General features: G+C 41.7%; 1 protein-coding gene across 5 annotated transcripts in view; it reads right to left on the bottom strand.

The window, feature by feature from the left end:
* The window catches only part of mast3b (microtubule associated serine/threonine kinase 3b), a 37,852-nt gene that overhangs the window by 10,896 nt on the left and 9,515 nt on the right, over positions 1-17,441 (bottom strand). For 3 of the 5 annotated variants that reach the window (XM_069153365.1, XM_069153360.1, XM_069153362.1), the window contains 9 exons: positions 13,344-13,432; positions 11,643-11,715; positions 9,273-9,293; positions 8,863-8,941; positions 6,484-6,641; positions 4,639-4,714; positions 4,067-4,276; positions 1,829-1,930; positions 767-899 (listed from right to left, as the gene is read on the bottom strand). In XM_069153365.1, coding sequence (XP_069009466.1) covers positions 767-899; positions 1,829-1,930; positions 4,067-4,276; positions 4,639-4,714; positions 6,484-6,641; positions 8,863-8,941; positions 9,273-9,293; positions 11,643-11,715; positions 13,344-13,432 — 941 coding nt within the window. The remainder of the gene's footprint in view (positions 1-766; positions 900-1,828; positions 1,931-4,066; positions 4,277-4,638; positions 4,715-6,483; positions 6,642-8,862; positions 8,942-9,272; positions 9,294-11,642; positions 11,716-13,343; positions 13,433-17,441) is intronic. The other 2 variants (XM_069153361.1, XM_069153363.1) reach the window with 1 other exon arrangement.

Here is a 17,441-nt window from a genome sequence, read left to right as displayed (position 1 = left end):
GCCTTAAGCTAAATATGTTGCAGTAAAACTTTTTATAAAAATTCTACAAGTTCCTGAACTGTTTTACTGGATTACATGTTACACTGTAGGGTGCCTTTGTCCAGTCTGAATTGATACAAATGTGTTGCTGTATGGTGCTTATTGTAGGATTTAATCCAAATGAAGTGACACCAAGTAACATATGAAGAGAGTGACAGTTACAAAAGACGTCTCCAGCTGCTTTAAAAACACATCTCTGTAATGGTCCCCGTGTCCCTGGTTGTGTTTGAATTGAGGTGTTTAACAAAAAAAAACCACACAGAGGGCTCATTCATATGCAAATGTCTGTGACAGGGCACCAAAAAGAATCTCACCACATCCTCCATTCCATATAGGGAACATGTGGTAGAAGTATGAAGTCTCTACTATGTATTGTTGTTGAGTTATCAAATTCACGAGAAACATTTGTTTGACCCTAATCAAGCTTATCAACTCAATAATTAGAAACTTTGGACACCTTGGTCTGCATGCCGCACACTTCATATTAATTTGAACTTTTTACCTTAAAGTGTTACAGAGTTATAGAAATGTCTGTGAAATCATTGAAATGCTAATTCATGCCGAAACCTAATCAGATCATCGACTTCTCTCCCATTTGGGAGTACCTGTGCTGTAAAATAATCTACAGAGTCACAGGGTAAGAGAAGGCATGCTGACATAATGTCCCACGTATCCTGAGGACTGGGACTCTCTCCACTTGGGAGTGCAAAGCTTCGATTCCTCTTACCTTCTAATGGGCCCCGTGTCAGACCCAGCTGGCTGATGATGTACCGCGGGATGTCCGTCTTGATTCCCTGGCCGACTTTGGCGTGACCCTCTGCTGCTTCCAGTAAGTGATAGAACTCTTCCGGGTCAAACTCCTGTCAACAGCATTCAGGTGTAATTACTGTGGATTGTCTGAAGCTAATATCCTGCCAGACTGGACTCAAAAGCAGGAAACAGCAAAGGTAAGTGTTTAATCTGTCAGTGGTCCAACTCAGGGGGGGGTCATCAGCTTCTGAGCAGTCTATTTGCTTTTGATTTACTACTTTAGATATGCTCAAAGCCATCACAATCATTACATTTTAGCTGATGATGAATTCTAATCCAAAAAAATGATGATTCATAATTTGATTGCATTTGTCTGATCATTTTATTCTACTCTTATAGTATAAGCGTAATCGTCGTTCAATAATACACCTTATGAGCCAGAGGAGACATTTATCGGTGGTGGTGTTTGGCTTTGCAGCTAAATCCACTGTGATAATGTCAACAGATGCTTATCAAAACACAGTCGGTCTACTAGTAGAAGTTAAGTACGTCAAGATAAACAATTGGTGGCGCTGATTCTCCACTCAAGTGCCCCTAAAACATAACAGAAGGAGGCATAATGAGATGATGTCATTAAACAAGCGCCATTCAAACCTCCAACGGTGAAAAGCGATGTGGACTAATGATGGAAAGCTGACATTTCTGTTTGTTTCATCCAGTTGTTTTTAATACAGATGAATGAAACTGATGCAAACACTTATAAAAATGTATTGTGGTCAGCTCAAATAATTACAATTAGAGGATTATAAACAAATTATGACAGGCCTAGTTATCCCTGGGTGACCAACAATGACCCTAATTGAATCTGTTCAGAGTTCTTCCTTCAAAAATCATGAGGTTTATGTTCTGGTGACACACCTCCACTTTCTAAGTGGGAATAAAGGTCAGACTGTCATTTAAAGTGAACCAATTCCTACCAGTTTTCACTCAAAGTAATCTCGTTTTTAATCAGGGAGAGATTTTCTCCTCCACAGCTTACCAGACATTCGAGGAGGCGAGCCGGCCGAGAGATTACGATGAGGATCTTCCTCACCAGCTGGGTGATGAGAGTTACCTCCTCGCTTTCAGAGCGCTCGTAGGCCTGGAAAACAGTGGGGGAGCAGGGGAAAGATGGTGTCAAGTTTATTTATGCAGCACTTTTAACCAACTGGCTCAACACAAAACACATGAAAATAATATATTAAAAATGAAAAAACAAACAATTAATGTTGAAATGGGCAATATTAAAAAGATAATGATAAAAGAACAAATATGCAGCAATATAAATTTGTTAAACCTGTTTCTGCAGAATGTGCTGTGCTGAGGGAGTGTATTCAAAGTAAAATTAATAAAAGGCAAACTCATGGCAAAAAAAAATTGTTTTAATCTAAAACAAATAAAAGTAAAGAAGGAGCAAATGGGAAAACCATGATTTCCATGTTGCCAGATTTTGAAACATGATGGGTGATGGGAAATTATGGGTTATACTGAATGTATCATGGATAAAGGTTTTTCTCCGCCCGATTTCTACAAAAAAATTCAACTTTTCATTCAATTTGACAAAAAGAGGACCCTAAAGGATCATCGGGGCTGAGCTGTGCCCGTGGAACATAACTGATCAAAAGGACGGACACAGTTTGTCGCCCCTAGCAGCACTTCTCCCTTCCCTGAAAAAGACTGCTTTGTACTGAAACAGGAAATCTAAATATATATATATATATGACAGTGTGTTCTGAGCAGATGGGTATGGCATTAACAGAAATATGAAAACAGACGCCGGTGGACAGAATTGCATCAGAGATGACATCACGTTAAACCATGAGGAATTATTAAAATAATCACTGGGTGGGTGGGTGGAGTCTTTAATGAGTCATCCACGACGTCTTTTCGAGACAACTGGAGTGACATTGTGTGCTGGTGAAACAGTGGCTGCACAGTAGAGCAGGCATCTGTGTCCAAGTCAGATAAAAGTGTTCAGCCTGCAATATGACAAGCTCACGACTACTGTCATCCATCCATTAAATATAAGGCTGCAGGTAGCAGGTGGTTAGCTTAGCATAGGGTAACATAAAGACAGGGGAGACGGGCGGAGAAAACTTTGTTACACTCCTTTAGTTTTCCCCTCAGTTACCAATGGTGGAGATACACGAGTTTAAGTGGGTTGCAGTCTCCCTCTCTGCTCAACCCACAACAGAAATCCAATGTGAATGTCACAATGCGGAAGCTTGAGAAAGACAGTCTTGTTACTGGAAAAGTCACACGGCGCTACGTCCTACGGTGGAAAACACAGAATCCTCACATGCTCGCTCGATGTTACGTCAGTCGGGGGGAATCTGGGGAAACACCATTTCTGTGGTGCAATTCCCGCAAACATTTTTCTTTTTACTTTCTCTAGGTAGCACTATTGAATGTGTTTACTGTTAGAAAGTTGCCAGAGCAGCTATCAGTAGAGCTGCTATGTTCCACATAACAGGCACATAGACAATGACTAGAGGCAGACAAACAGCAAAAGGCCCTGTTCAGAGTTCAAATGTTGTTTCTCATAAAGCTTCTTTAGTTACAAAATTCTGGAGGCAATGCACAAATATATTTTTTGTTACTTTTAGTTTGCAAAAGAATAAAATCTATTAGTTTCTGCACACCACAGGATGTTTCCCAAGAAAAAGTATCAGGCAGTGAGAGTAAAAACAATGTTACAACAGCAGCAACCTGTATCTCTACATATATTACATCACAAATAAAGAGCCATAGACAATGCAAACGTGTGAAAGTGACATGTTATCCTTGAAACTGTTGCACTTTTTAACAAGTGTGCTGAACAGCATTTGCTCCACTGTATGGGAACAGACTAATCAGTTCAGCTGGAGGCACAGTGAGTTGGCCATGCCTGCTGCCTGACAGCAGGCAGAGAAACAGAGGAAGAGGTTGCTATAGAAAGATAGATGTTTGATCACAACACACATAAAACCTGTGACAAAAAAGTGCCTCTCGCCATCACTGAGAATTTCCACCACCAGATCTATTGTGTGTGCCTTTGGCTATCGGACGGTTATTGAGTGACATGCCGGATTGCACATTTCCCCCCTGCTCGATCAATGGCCTTTCGTAACATGAGTCGCACGAGTAGATGTGACGAGTCAACGAGTTTAGTAAAACTGCAGTATAAAATAAAGGAGGTTCATTTATATCAAGTAAATATTTGTGTAGGACCAAAAAAATCAAGTGGCTGTTTTCCCACCTCGTGAAGCAGTTTTTCGAGCTTCTCTTGCAGCTCAGCAAAGTAGCGGGTGGTAACCAGGCCTGTCTGGGACTTGTCCAGACAGTCTCTGACCAGCTCGACCAACTGGTGCTGGATGAAGCCCAGCACCCCGTCGGCTAGCGGGAGGGAGCTGTCTGGAGAGCAGTGGGTGACAATCTCCAACAAGCGCTCCTCCATCTGGGCTGTGGCCTGCAGAGAGGACAAGCACACAAACATGCAGTTAAAACATTCAAAGGAAGCAGTAGATTTTTACTCTGCGTGGCACTAAATGTCCTTAATGTTCCTGTGGGTGGATCCATATATTCGTTGATCACTACCAGTGACTCAACAATCGTTTTGTCACCTGTAGAGACTTGTGGCATTAAAAGCTCAGGCCCAGCTTCTGTCCAGTTCTCTATCTTGGAACCAAATGTTTTTGTCTTTGAGGTGGATTAACAACCAATATTGGTTTTTATTAAGTCCCAGCAAACTGCGCAGCACAGTGCTGAGCACGTTTGTGCTTCTAATATGTCTTCAGCACAAATACTAATATACAGATATCGAGTACGTACCTTTGGAAAACGTTCTCTGTAAACATGGTTCATCATGACTATCTCGTTATCGAAGGAGACACTTGATCGCCCAGGGCTACAACAGAAATAAAATAACAAATTAGTAGATTTTAATTGATCAACACTGTGACATTTATCAATAAACAATCCTGTGCATCTCTCCTCTGAGCCAGAGCTAAGCTAAGGATAGGGTGTGAAAAAGGTTGTGTCACCAAGGCCATCAAAGTTATCGAGAAATGACCAGCAGTGAATTCAGTTCAGCCCAACCAAACATACACGCGACAACTCTGAACTCCTTGTGTGGGTGGGACTGAAAGCAAATTTTTGAGCTCAACATTTTCTACTATTTTTTTTTTAATTTTAGCCCCCTGAAAAACAATAATGTGAGCCAGCATTCGATTTCTGTTGCTCTTCAGCTGCTAAAGCTGCAATCAGAGTGGATTTTACTGTCAGGTTTTCATGTTTCTGTACCGACAGCCAAGGTTTCTTCTGGCCAAACTGTGTGAATCATCCAAATCAATCAATTAGTCATTTACTGCAACGCCACTTGAGTATTGAGGACGATGAGACGAGTGTATTTTTACAGGAAAATCGTGCTTGATGGAGCTTCAAACAGAACAGATGGAGGGAACACCTATCACATGCAAACAGACTCCATAAGCCTTTTTTTTTTTTTTTTTGTCATGAAAGAAACCTTTGTTACACCGGATGGCTGCTGCCCAACACAGACTGCTGCAGCTCACCGTGGCACTCTGCATCGGCAACCACCCCCCCCCAACCCCCACCTCCCCTAAACCAGCCCACCCCTCGACTACAGTTCATCAGATAGATCCCCGAGGCGCTCCGTTAGCTAGCACGCCCACACGCGGCACACCATGGTGCCAGAACACGGAGCACTCAGGCATCGCACAAACAGCACAGAGCAGAGCCAACACACAAAAAGTTGTCGAAACCGCACAGCTCTGCAAGTCAGTTCTCCACCTGCCTGCCTGGTCAACAGGCGTGCGCAATCGATGAGAGGTAGCTGAGGCGCCAAATTCTGCATTCGCTTGTGAATTTCTCGTGGTCATCATGGTGCAGTGGCATCTTGACATCTGACAAGTCTACAACTGCCAAACGAAACCGGGGACCTCATGCACAGTGCAAAACACGAAGTCGCTGTTCGAAGTTGATCCGGAACGTTGTTTTGTGCATCGAAGAGGTAGTTAATCCCTTGAGGAGGATTACTGCATTTAATATGCATTAAATATTAATTGAGTTGACTTAACGATGAGCCAAGAAGCAATACAAAACAGATGTTTACACGGGGCTCAGTCCGGATTGTAAAACAGGTGAATGTTACTATGTATCTGGGTCCAGGACGTAGTAATAGACATTTAAAGGTTTTACAAAATGTGAAGTACGGTGTCATATTTGTTTCATCATTGATAAGGCCAGGTAAACATAAGCGAGTTGTGTATTTTTTTTAAACTTTAAATAAAAAGACTGTCAAAGGACACAGACTGTGAGCAGATGTCGAAATCCTTTTAATCGGTGTCAGTAAAGCCTTGAAAGTGAGGTGACGCGATTACGATAGCTCAGCTTTCCACTCAATAAGCTGCCATCTATGCTTTCCTACATTTTTACTCACTATAAAAATAAACGGCAGCATCAAGAAACATGGATCTCAAAGACTTAAGACCAACCTTTTAGGAGATGTGTATGTTTTGTATAATTCGGAATAACTACTGATATATTCAACAGAAATAAACTTTTTGGGAATTGAATATGCAGCTTTATAGAAGGAAACAACGTATTTGCCAGTAAGACTCATTTAATTGCAGGGTAAAAATCCGGATTGACTACCTGAGGCTCCGAGACCGAGGACGTATGAATGCCGAGGGCCGTCCATCCTCGTCAGTCATGCTGTCTGTGCTGCGGAAGTGTTTGAAGAGGAAGTGTAGCTCATCTTGAGTCGGCTGGTAGGGGAGCTGGTGAAGACGCTCCTGGGAGGATGAGGAGGACTACAGACACAACGATGGATCCATTAGAGGAGAAAATTATTTCTACAGTCAGCAGCTTTTAAATCTTGACATTCTTTTGATGGCTATTTAACCACACCTACCATCTCCTCCGCCAACCCGATGTGGTTGTTCAGATAACACTGAATGATAAGTGTTATTGTTCAGGTAAATTCTGAAGGACATGAAATAAAAACACCACACGCCAATGTTTATACGAGGCCTTTATGTCTTGTGTAGTGAATTAATTACGTTGCTGCTAGCTGCTTTTAAATTTGTTCAAGATTGGAAGTATGTTAAAGGAGCAGTGTGAGGGATTTAGTGGCATCTAGTGGTGAGGTTGCAGATTGCAACTAACTGAACCTGCCTCGCTTCACCTTCCCCTTTCAAGCATGCAGGAGAATCTATGGTAAAGGCACTGTTTACACCCAGTGTTTGGTTTGTCCCTTCTGGGTTACTGTACTTCCAATGGATCCTGCCAAATCCTACCAACTGCTCCCTTAAATGACCCAATAAAACTGGTTTGACTCGAAAGGCCTCGCACACAGTAAAAAGCCAAATAAACCAGGTTTTGGATGCAACACATTCCAACATTTCACTGTAACATTACAAAAGACGAACGGCTTCCCAAACTGACCAAGCGATGTTGCCAAGTATACAATTAGAGCGACCTCGCTAAGCCTTACAGATTTACGAGGTGCTATTTGGAGCAATTTGTGTTTGTCAAAGTCAAGATCGCCGCTTCAGTAAAGCCGGCCGTTTCCTTTTTTCCAAGAGGACGTTGCTACTTGTCATTGCTGCCCTTTAAGTGGCATCACTCTTTTATAGAGGGATAGGTCAGTCAGGCTCAAAACCACAAACGTGTTCAGATGAGTTAGGCAAAGCTGAGGTTGAAACAGGGTAGTCAGAGAACGGCAAAAGCAGTAAGGTTTCCCTTGCAAACTAAAATGTCTCCTGTACTTAGAATTCTCCTTGAATTGGAACCAGCGCCTGTCAAATCAAGAAGCTTTACTCATTGTTCTCATTTGTTTAAAAACATGAATGATTTATTGATGTTTAGTTTTTTCCATTTGGCTGTTGGGAATTTTCCACTCACATATTCATATTTACTTTTTCTAACCAACTGCCAACCAGAAGTCAACACACACCTCAAATGATAACCCACCCATGGAGCCGAAAAATGAGGCGCATAAATTTAGCTAGTGTATGAATAGTAGTTAAAAATGTGAAAAAAAAAATTAACTCCCCTCCCCCCCCACCGACAATTTAGGTAGTTGAGTAAACAATAATAAAAGCCCACAGAGGCATCGTTATTTACACAAATAAGCTATTTTCCATGTGTACTGAGGCGCTGAGTAAACTCAAAGTGAACGGTGCGTTGCCGGCAATTCGTTTAATTTTGCGGCCCACGTGTCATGAACGGAAGAGTGCCAGTGGGACAGCATCTGTGAAGTCTCTTTCTAATGCCTCAGTATAAAGAGGGCAGTGAGGGCCACTCAAGAGCCCTATTGTCCCCACTGACCTCTGAGCCTGTGCTCGGGCCTACCCAATAAACTCCCTTATAATAGCTCCACATGGCAGACTTTGACCATAGACGTAGGGCACTCATTCACCATTATATACTGCTCATTTCAATGCCGTTTCTCCAAACTCACTCTGTAAATACAATTACGGCTTTATTCTCAAGGAAGATATTTTATAGGTAATATTCTTAAAATCTCTATATGGACAAAATTTTGTGGTTCCAATCTGTACTTTTTTTTTTTTACATTCTGTATATTTTGAACTTTTTCCTCCCGAAATGTGTATATCGCAGTCTGGAAATAATCTTTTCAGACACCGAAGTCTCGGGATATATTCGAGTTACAGAAATGTGGTCTGTTTGTTGAAAAGCTGTCAGAAAATAATGTCACTTTAGGGTATTTACTGTAATAACTAACACAGCGAGTTAGTCTCTCTCTCACACACACACACACACTTCTTTATCTCCTCATTAACGTGCATCCACACAGACTGTGTGTATTACTTCTAACACTGACTGGGAGAATGACTCATTGAAGCAGACGATGAAGGAAAACAATTAGCGGTTTGTCATCTCGGTGTTGGCACTCACTGTCCCTTATTGCATAAACGAATGTGCTATTTGGGCTGAGCGAGGTGTGAGAATTGCCTCGCCGCCATGTATCGACCGGGGAGGACGCTGCCATGTTTCGGGGTGACTTACTGAGACAGTGGAGCTTGGCGGATTGGTTCCATAGCCAGATGAGGGGAGGGATGCCAGGGACCATCGGCGGCCCTCAGCTCTGAGAGAAACAGACATGAATGTTACATAAGACTCCTCAACATCAGCACGAGTTTGCCTTTCATACGTGAAACCCCTTACATAACAGACGACGGAGGAGTCCTGTGACTACAGGAGCATGAAATGAATGCCCCCCCACCCCACCCCACCCCACCCCCAATCATATAACAGGCTTCCTTTTCTCATCCCTTGATTCACAGAAGGTTTGTATTTCTTTTTTTGCGATAGAAAATCAAGTAGCAGCTTCGGAATAAGATTTGTTTTTCACGAGGAACATTTTGTGACAAACACGTGGAACACAGAGAGGGTGCAATAATTTAAGAAGAAGCTACCTGTCAGCACGGGCCAAGTGACTGAAATCACAGCAGCAGCAGAGAAAGAGGAAAGCAAAGAGAGAGCTTCAGTGAGTTTTAGGAGTCTTGGGCAAGTGATCCTGTGACCTGTGGCATTCAACTGAGCGATTAATACTGACAATGTTGCCTCCCTTGCCAGTTTTCATTTGTCCGGACACGGTCAGTAGGTAGAAAACCAAATTAATTTGAGGTTATATTTTACATAACAGAAAAGACTCTTCATTTCAAAGCATTGCCAGTGAAAAGACCTTGTTCCTTTAGTGTCTATAGATTCATTTTTGCAACAGCAAAAAGTAAAAAATTAAAGCATGAGCAACTAAAATGTGGGTTTGAGTGGTTGTAAAAGCTTCTTCTTAAAGCTAACCATCCAGAACAACTCTACATTATTCCAGTTGGTCAGTTCTTGAGGTTGTACAGAAAACTGCGGGACAATCACAGATTTGCAGTCTAGAAATCTTACGTCATTTATCTCTTCAGCCTGTCAAAGGGCCTCACATAGAGGGAATTCCTGCTAGTTAAGAAAACTCGAGGCACGACTATTTCTCTACGGAACATTTTCTCTATTTACCCTCTCCTAGCAGGAACTGTCAAAAATATACTTAAATTGGAAAACCAGAGCTTTAAGTACCAATGAGCAGGGTCACTGATTATGCCTCATGGCTTTAAGTCTTTATTAATGCAGCACGATGATGATGGATGCCTATCAAAAATCTATGACCCAATAAAAGAAATTCGGAATTCATCTCTTTTGTCAGCACGATAAATGCTAAGAGGAGAAACTTGTGTAAAAAAAAAGAAAAAAAAAAGAGGGCTGTTACAGAAATATTGGTGAAAGCAGAGTGAAGATTTAAAACACTAGTTTGCACAATTGGGAGCAATGGATGGATTTTTAGATCATGGGCTACTATGTTTGCCTGGAGAATTAGATCAAAATCCATCAGTATGTCAAGATAAGACACTTCACTTCTGTGTGAACGAAATAATGAAATTAGAATTTAACAGACATTAAAGTATGTTGTCTTATCACACTTGGACTTGTTAAATCTAAATATTTGTGGATTAAAAAATTCACCCATTACCTCTCATCTTGTTAGTAAACCGTGACGTGCTTTAAACTGATGCCAGGAATCATTTTCTCAGAGCAGAAGTGTGAAGGACGAAGCACCTGAACTGCTCATGGGTTTTTAATGACTGTTCTTGGGTGTCTTTAAGGTGGCGCCTCACTTATAAGCTACACATGCCTGGAGCGAGGCAAGCGTGTTGCCATGGGAACCAGGTTGAAGGATGCGAGAGTGGGCTTTGGGGGTACCCTCTATCTGACTGCACACATGCTGCTGAGGGGGATTTGGCGCCGAGCAGACCTGGTGGAGGGGGGGGGAGGGGAGGTGTGAACGCTGCCGGCTGAGTCAGCCTCAGTCACCTTGCTGCCGTTTCTACTCAACTTCGTTCCGTCTTGCAGACTGTCTGCTTCTGTTCTAGCGAAACCCTCAGGGTGCGATCAGGTATTACATTTATTTGTTTATTAATTTTGTTTATTTGTATTTCGTTCATTCGGGTTCATATTGTCAAATACAAAAAACCAGGGCAAAACAACAGCTACATACTGCAGACTCAGGTATCAAAACTGACTTTAATTTGAATGTACAGCTCGACTCTTTCGAGGAATCTCGAGAGGATTCTTATTAACTAAACCCTAAAATATTGTATTGCGTCCTGAACATTTTGGCAGGGAGGATATCCTCGCTGCAATTTAGTGATGCTGCTGGTTGGAAGCGGTTTTTATTAACCTTTAATGTTTTGTTCTTATACAAAACTGCAAGAAAATTAAAATCCCTGTAAGTAGAAGTCTTCAATTAGAACACCAAATAATTTCCGAGAAGTTTACATATTTAGAAGGAAAACAAAAGCAAACTGAGGGAAAATGTGGGCACTAATTCCAATTAATTAATCTAAAGTAATTGCTGGTGTAACATAAAGTCTTACTCAGCAAACAGTGGGTCTGCTGAACATGCAAAACCTTCTGTCAGCAAGTATGCATATCAAAATATACAGAGCACAGGGAATAATGAAGTTTCCAACAAATTCAATAATAACAAATTAATGTTTACTTGGGTTTTAATGGATCCTTAAAATTGGTGACTAATAACAGTTGTTGGCAAGAAAATAAAAAAATGTGTAAATATAAAACGGTGCAACCCTTTCTTACTATTATTACTATTTGAATAGAGTACAATGCTGTACAATGTGGTTCCATCATGAAATATTTCAATCAAATCCCAACCTTACAGATGTTAAATGCTTTAAAACAAATATATCACCCCAAGGGAATCCCTTGAAGTGCTGACATACCTTCGGGCAAACGGAAAGTTGAGGCAGGCACTGGTCGACACATTTCGGGGGCTGTCCAGAGGGCTGCTCGCAGCTGAAAGGGGAAAGACAAAAGTTAGTACCGCTACTATTCACATCTGTAATAACAAACTTATGAAAACTTTAACAGAGGAGACAACATGGCTGCATTTACAAGTGGAAGTTTTACAAAAAGCACGTCATCATGTCTATGCAGGAACCCTCAATCATCGGCAACACAGCAGCATTAACCAGCACCTCAGAAAGGTCCAATATATCATCTTGGTATTACTTTTCCAAACATCACACCATCAATCTACGAACACTCTTCGTTCAGGGGGAGTCCCATCCGACTTGGTTTGGCTAGAGTCTGGAGATCTGGGTATACTGGAGACTCTGGTTTGTTTACATGCAAGTGGTTGAGGATCCAATTAGAGCCTGATTGCCCTCTGTGATTAGATAATCCTTGGCATGACTGTGTTTAAAAGGGAGCAGATCTACACACTGCTGCTGTGATTTAGAAAGCAGGAGGATGACACCAACGATTTAGAAATCGCCCGCTCATCAATCATATCTATGCTTTTCTGTAGCTACAATTTACACGTCCCCTGAACACCTCACAAACAGACTATCGGTAGACAATGCAATTTACAGATGTCCCCTAAACGCGTCACGTCCAGGCTACCAGTAGATGCTAACAAGGCGGCCACGCATAGAGAAGCCTCTAGTCCCCATGCAGTTACTGCAACTCAGACAAATAAATAAGGCATTCTGACGTAAGATGTACTCAAGTTGTAGCAGAATGATTTTATCTACAATCTTAATCTACCCGAGCAAACTGCCTACGTATTGTGAACACTGGGTTATATAAATTTGTTTGCATAATCCACATCTGCATTAGATTATGCAGAATTCAGTTAATAGCAGCTGTAGCAGGTGTCCTTCAGGTCACCTGAATACGTCTGAACCAGATGCTGCATGAGGTGTTGCTTCCAAGTTCCAGGTGGAAAAAAGCCTAATCTTGCATTAGTGACCATGTGGGTGTGCACGATGGCCTTCACCTTACAAACAACAACGTGAGAAGCTAATAGTAGATCCACATGCTACATAACAAACTGACATGGTCACTCCCAACCGTATTAAACGGGATTTTAAATGGTTTCCGTACTGCCAAGGTTTTGCTTCTTCTCAGCAACTCAAATGTTGAAATGTGACTTTCTGAAGGCCCACTGCTAAGCCTGTGTTCACACTTCACAACTTCGCCTGCATTTTAAACACCGGAGTCTCCAAACAACATCAAGACATAACTGCAGTATCATCAGTACAATCACTTCTCAGCAGTATGAACATGCACAAGAGCACCAATGCTGGAATCCAACAGAGCATTAGTGTTTATATATTCCTAACCAGTATGAGTAAAACATGAAGTCAGGCTGAAAGGTTAATAAATGGCAACGCGCCACCCTGCAGTTATTGTTTTTTTTGAGAAAAGGTTGTACCACTCTGGACAGCAGTCATTTTCTCGTTCCTCTCCATACTCGTGAGACTAAATATGAACAAGCAAAACGCTACAAGGTATTACCACTGCAATCCGCACCGTCATCAATTTGACCGGCCCGTGCAGCGTTGTTGCCGGAGGATCCTGCACACCGTTGGGATTATAAAAAACAAAAAAAAACAAACAAACATGGAAACAGATCTCACCAGTGTGGAGTGAGAGCGGGGAGAGGGGCCGGGACAGCGTGGGTGAGGGCGTCCCCACACCGAGGCTCTTCCTGTTGCTGCTGCGACAGCTGGAGCACAAACAGGAAAAGGAGAGAAGTTAATGATCTGCCACTCAACACACATCAATCATCTGCATCTCTCATCACAATTTGGATGAAAATGTGTCTAGCGGTTGGCACATGTGAGAGTAGTGTATGCTGAACAACAAGAAAGCTCGAAAAGAAGACCGACCTCCTGCTATTTAAAAGCCGTTAAAAGTATTAAGGAGCACGTGTATAATATGAAATTTAAGGAATTCAATCGGTTTGATGCGGGCAGATGTGTTTCAAGTGATCTACTCTGCCGGATTTTGAGATGAAAACAGCAGTCGATGATAACCAGGTGTATTAGCAGCATCTTAATCTGACCGGTTGGTTGCTGCGTTTGTTACATTATCATTGCCCAATACATGTGCACAACACTTAACAAGCTAAAAAATATATATATATATATAGTTTTGTTATAAATGAGAGCCAGCCTAGATTGTTACTTAGCTTAGTGCTACTATGTCAGCATATAGATCAAAGTAGGAAACCGCATACCAGGAACACGTGAATATCTGGTTTCTATTAATCACTATTAAAAGTTAGCAATAAATCATTCCCTGTGTATCCCTTTAACCTGAGCATAAATCCTGCGACCCCGACTTTGTCCACCTGTAATTACATGTTTGACTCATGCAATTCTTCAGGCCGTCCTCATATTTAAGTGTTTGTTGACAGAGCAGCAGCTTGCAGACACAAAAGCCTGATGACAGCGTAACACTGGGCGGATTAAGAAGACACTTGACCGCTAATGAAGCAGACTGTTATCCTCTAATCTCTGACTGTTGTAGAACAGTGAAAAACACCAAAACATGTCAGTTTTGTGTGACAGGCAGGATATAAACTGGAAAAGGTGAAGACAGGAGTGAATGTCAAGTTTTCTGTGTGATACTGTTTCCGTTCCTTACTTATCTCAACACTCTTCACAGCTACTTCCTCTTTTAAATTTTGTTTTAGTGTTCATGACCTCAGAATGTTGTTATAATTGTCTAGATTCTAAATTTTTTTTTTTTGCAGTTTTGTTTTTAAAACAGTATATACACTGTACTTTTCTTGACTTATTCAAACGCCTACATTTTCTTCGAACCTGTTATCGCTCACTTTGAAAGCAGGTACTTTACCAAAGAGGGGAAATTGGAGAAAAGACAGAACACTTTAAATTATTGTTTGATTTTGAGTCATAATTTTGCACGTGTATTTATTTTACAAAATGAACTGGTAGTGATGTGTTAAGCAGACCTTTCTCCTACACTGCTACTAATGTAGCGTTGAGACAAGTCTTCTGAAGACTATTTTTATTCCGAATGTGAACTGGTAGACCTTCTGTTGGAGGCTGCAGATCCAGCAGGTTTGAACACACCACATAAACATGGGCGTGCATGGTGATTCTTAAGTAAACAGGTTTGGCGATGCCTGGTACACTTCATTGTCTTTTGAAAACGTGTGAGTGTTGCAGCATTTTCTATTATACTCAAATTCAGTGCTGAAATTGACTAAAACGGATACGTTTTTTTCATAAATTGGTGGGTCTATCGTACCGTGAATCTCAGCTTCAAGGAGCCCGACGATACGTCGTCAAATGTCTCATCCTACTCAGTTCAAATACCAAAGATTTACAAGATGTCAGGAGTCCTGTTTTCCTCCGTTTTGCCCCCGATCACCTCTCCTCCTGTGTCCCCTCAGTCCCCTGTCTGCTTGTCCTGTGTCCTCCTCTCCCCACCTCCCGTGGCCACCGGTCCCAGCAGCTGCAGCCACTCACCCCGGATCACCACCTGCAGGTGTGCTGCATCTCCCTGATCACCTCCCCGGACTATATGTACCCTGCCCCTGCACTCCTCTGGTTGTCGGTTCATTAGTTAGTCACCCATCTGCACTCCGTCCGTTTGCCGTCCGTCCTGTTCCTCCGGCTCCTGTTCCACCTGCAGAGCTACCTGTCGGCGGAGTTGCCCTCCCGACTCGGAGGATTATAAACTCTGTTTTTTCCAGCGGTCCTGTCCGCTGGTCTGCCCGCTGCCCTGCCCGCTGCCCTGCCAGCTGTGTCTCCCTGGATCAGTCGGTTGAGTTGCCCTCCCGACTTGGAAGCAAGTGGACACTGTAGGTGCCATCTTTTGGTTTGTTTGTTTTTGGTTATTGAAATAAAGACCGTATTTTGGAACTAAAACCCGAGTCTGTGAGCCTGCATTTGGGTCCTGGTAAAACAGCACCACATAACACAAGATATGAATTTACTACAGGACAAAGATGGGGCAAAAACCTGAGACTGTGCAGCAGCTTTTTACTATTTTGCGTGAAAAATAGCTGAAACTGTTATTCAATTATCTGAATACTCATAATAATAATAATGATATCAGTGAAGTAAAAACCCCACAGGCAGCATTGCTTTGCTGCTTTGGATTTACATTTCAAACTAAATAGGTCCCATGAGTAATCCTATTCTATAGCTTCACTATGGTCCAGTTAGTGGTGCTTCAGATAAATCACATTCTATTCCTTCACATTGTATTTGTAGTATATTACATCAGTGGTGGCAGTCATACAGCTTATTTTACACACTGCAAGATGTCGACGTTCTCTTTCAGTTTACTGAACTGTTCAACACATAATCTAAAACCTACATAAGCGAACCATCCTGCAGAGAAATGCATTTGTATCGTCGCCAACGGCGACCCAAACGGACCAAAAGCTTCTGAGGACCGTTTGCACACTTCCAGTTTCTTCCAGTTACCAAAATTACACACTTCTATAGTGTGGTACAAATGAGGCTGATGACACTCGGCGTGAAGAACTGCGATGTCTTTGTCTCCGCCCACTGAGATTTAACTCCACAAGTGAGATTATTTCCGCCTTCAGAGCAGCTCTGCCTGGAGAAATGTTTATGTAACTACAACTCTAATCTGCTGGCGAACGCACGACACATCTGCACAGCCGTGTCAGACGAAAGATCTGATGAGAGCCAAAATACAAAAAAGGAAGCCTCCCGTCACAGACTCTAGGCTGAAAAGGGGAAGGGGGGTTGGGTGTTCACCACCAGCAACAGCAGGCCCATCTTGAGCCACAGATGTCCAAGACTCTCTGTGTGTGTGTGTGTGTGTGTGTGTGTGTTTGTGTGTGTAAAGGGAGGGATGGATGGGTGTGCTAAATAATAATCCCCGAAAAGGGCAAACTGACTCTGACCATTCAAATTAATATATTTTTTGTGCTGTGGCATCAGTGTGAACAGCCCACAAAGCTACTGAAATAATTACTTAATCAATCGATTATTAAACGGACTAAGAAAATGAACCAGCCATTTTGATAATCAATAAATCCTTAATGTGTTTTTTTTTTTTTTTTTAAGCCACTATCCCAAAGACCGTCTGGGTACTGTTGTCCAATGAGAATATTTGAATGTTGTAAATGTAAAAAAAAAACCACAAAAAAACCCACAATTAAATCTGGGAATCAGAGAGATGGTGATTCATATTTCTACCTATTTTCACAAGATTATCATTTTACACAAAGATGAATTGACAATTGCTGGTTGCAGCTTGAGGTGGGCATCACAAGAAGCCCCATGACACAATATTATCATGATAATTACAACAAATGATTTTTGTGACTGAATATTTTGAGATATGCCAGGTAATGCTATAAAATACTGTACTATATTAACTTTTTTCAATTGCAAACTACTGAACGTCCCCAAAGGAAAACAATGCCAATATCTTTTTTTTATTGAATAAAATCAAGTTTTCAGTCTGTTAATCTCAATTTAATCATTTGTATCACAGCAAATTGGTATTATCGAGCAGATACGCATAAATATTATGCAGTTGTATCATGAAATGTCAACACTTGGCATTCGTATATCTATAAATATTCCAATGCAAGATATTGTGATGCTATGCTGTATTGATTTTCCCCTCACACCTAGTCGCAGTCGTAAAAATATCAAATATTTGGCATTTCCAGATTCTCAAATGTGTTGATTTGCTGCTTTTAATGCTTCCAAATA

The sequence above is a fragment of the Embiotoca jacksoni genome, unplaced genomic scaffold, assembly GCF_022577435.1.
Source record: "Embiotoca jacksoni isolate LCO1_2020_lvr unplaced genomic scaffold, fEmbJac1.0.p SCAF_19, whole genome shotgun sequence".
In the NCBI taxonomy this organism is placed as follows: domain Eukaryota; kingdom Metazoa; phylum Chordata; class Actinopteri; family Embiotocidae; genus Embiotoca; species Embiotoca jacksoni.
The sequence above is the reverse complement of the archived record's forward strand: the minus strand, read 5'-3'. Positions and strand labels throughout refer to the sequence as shown.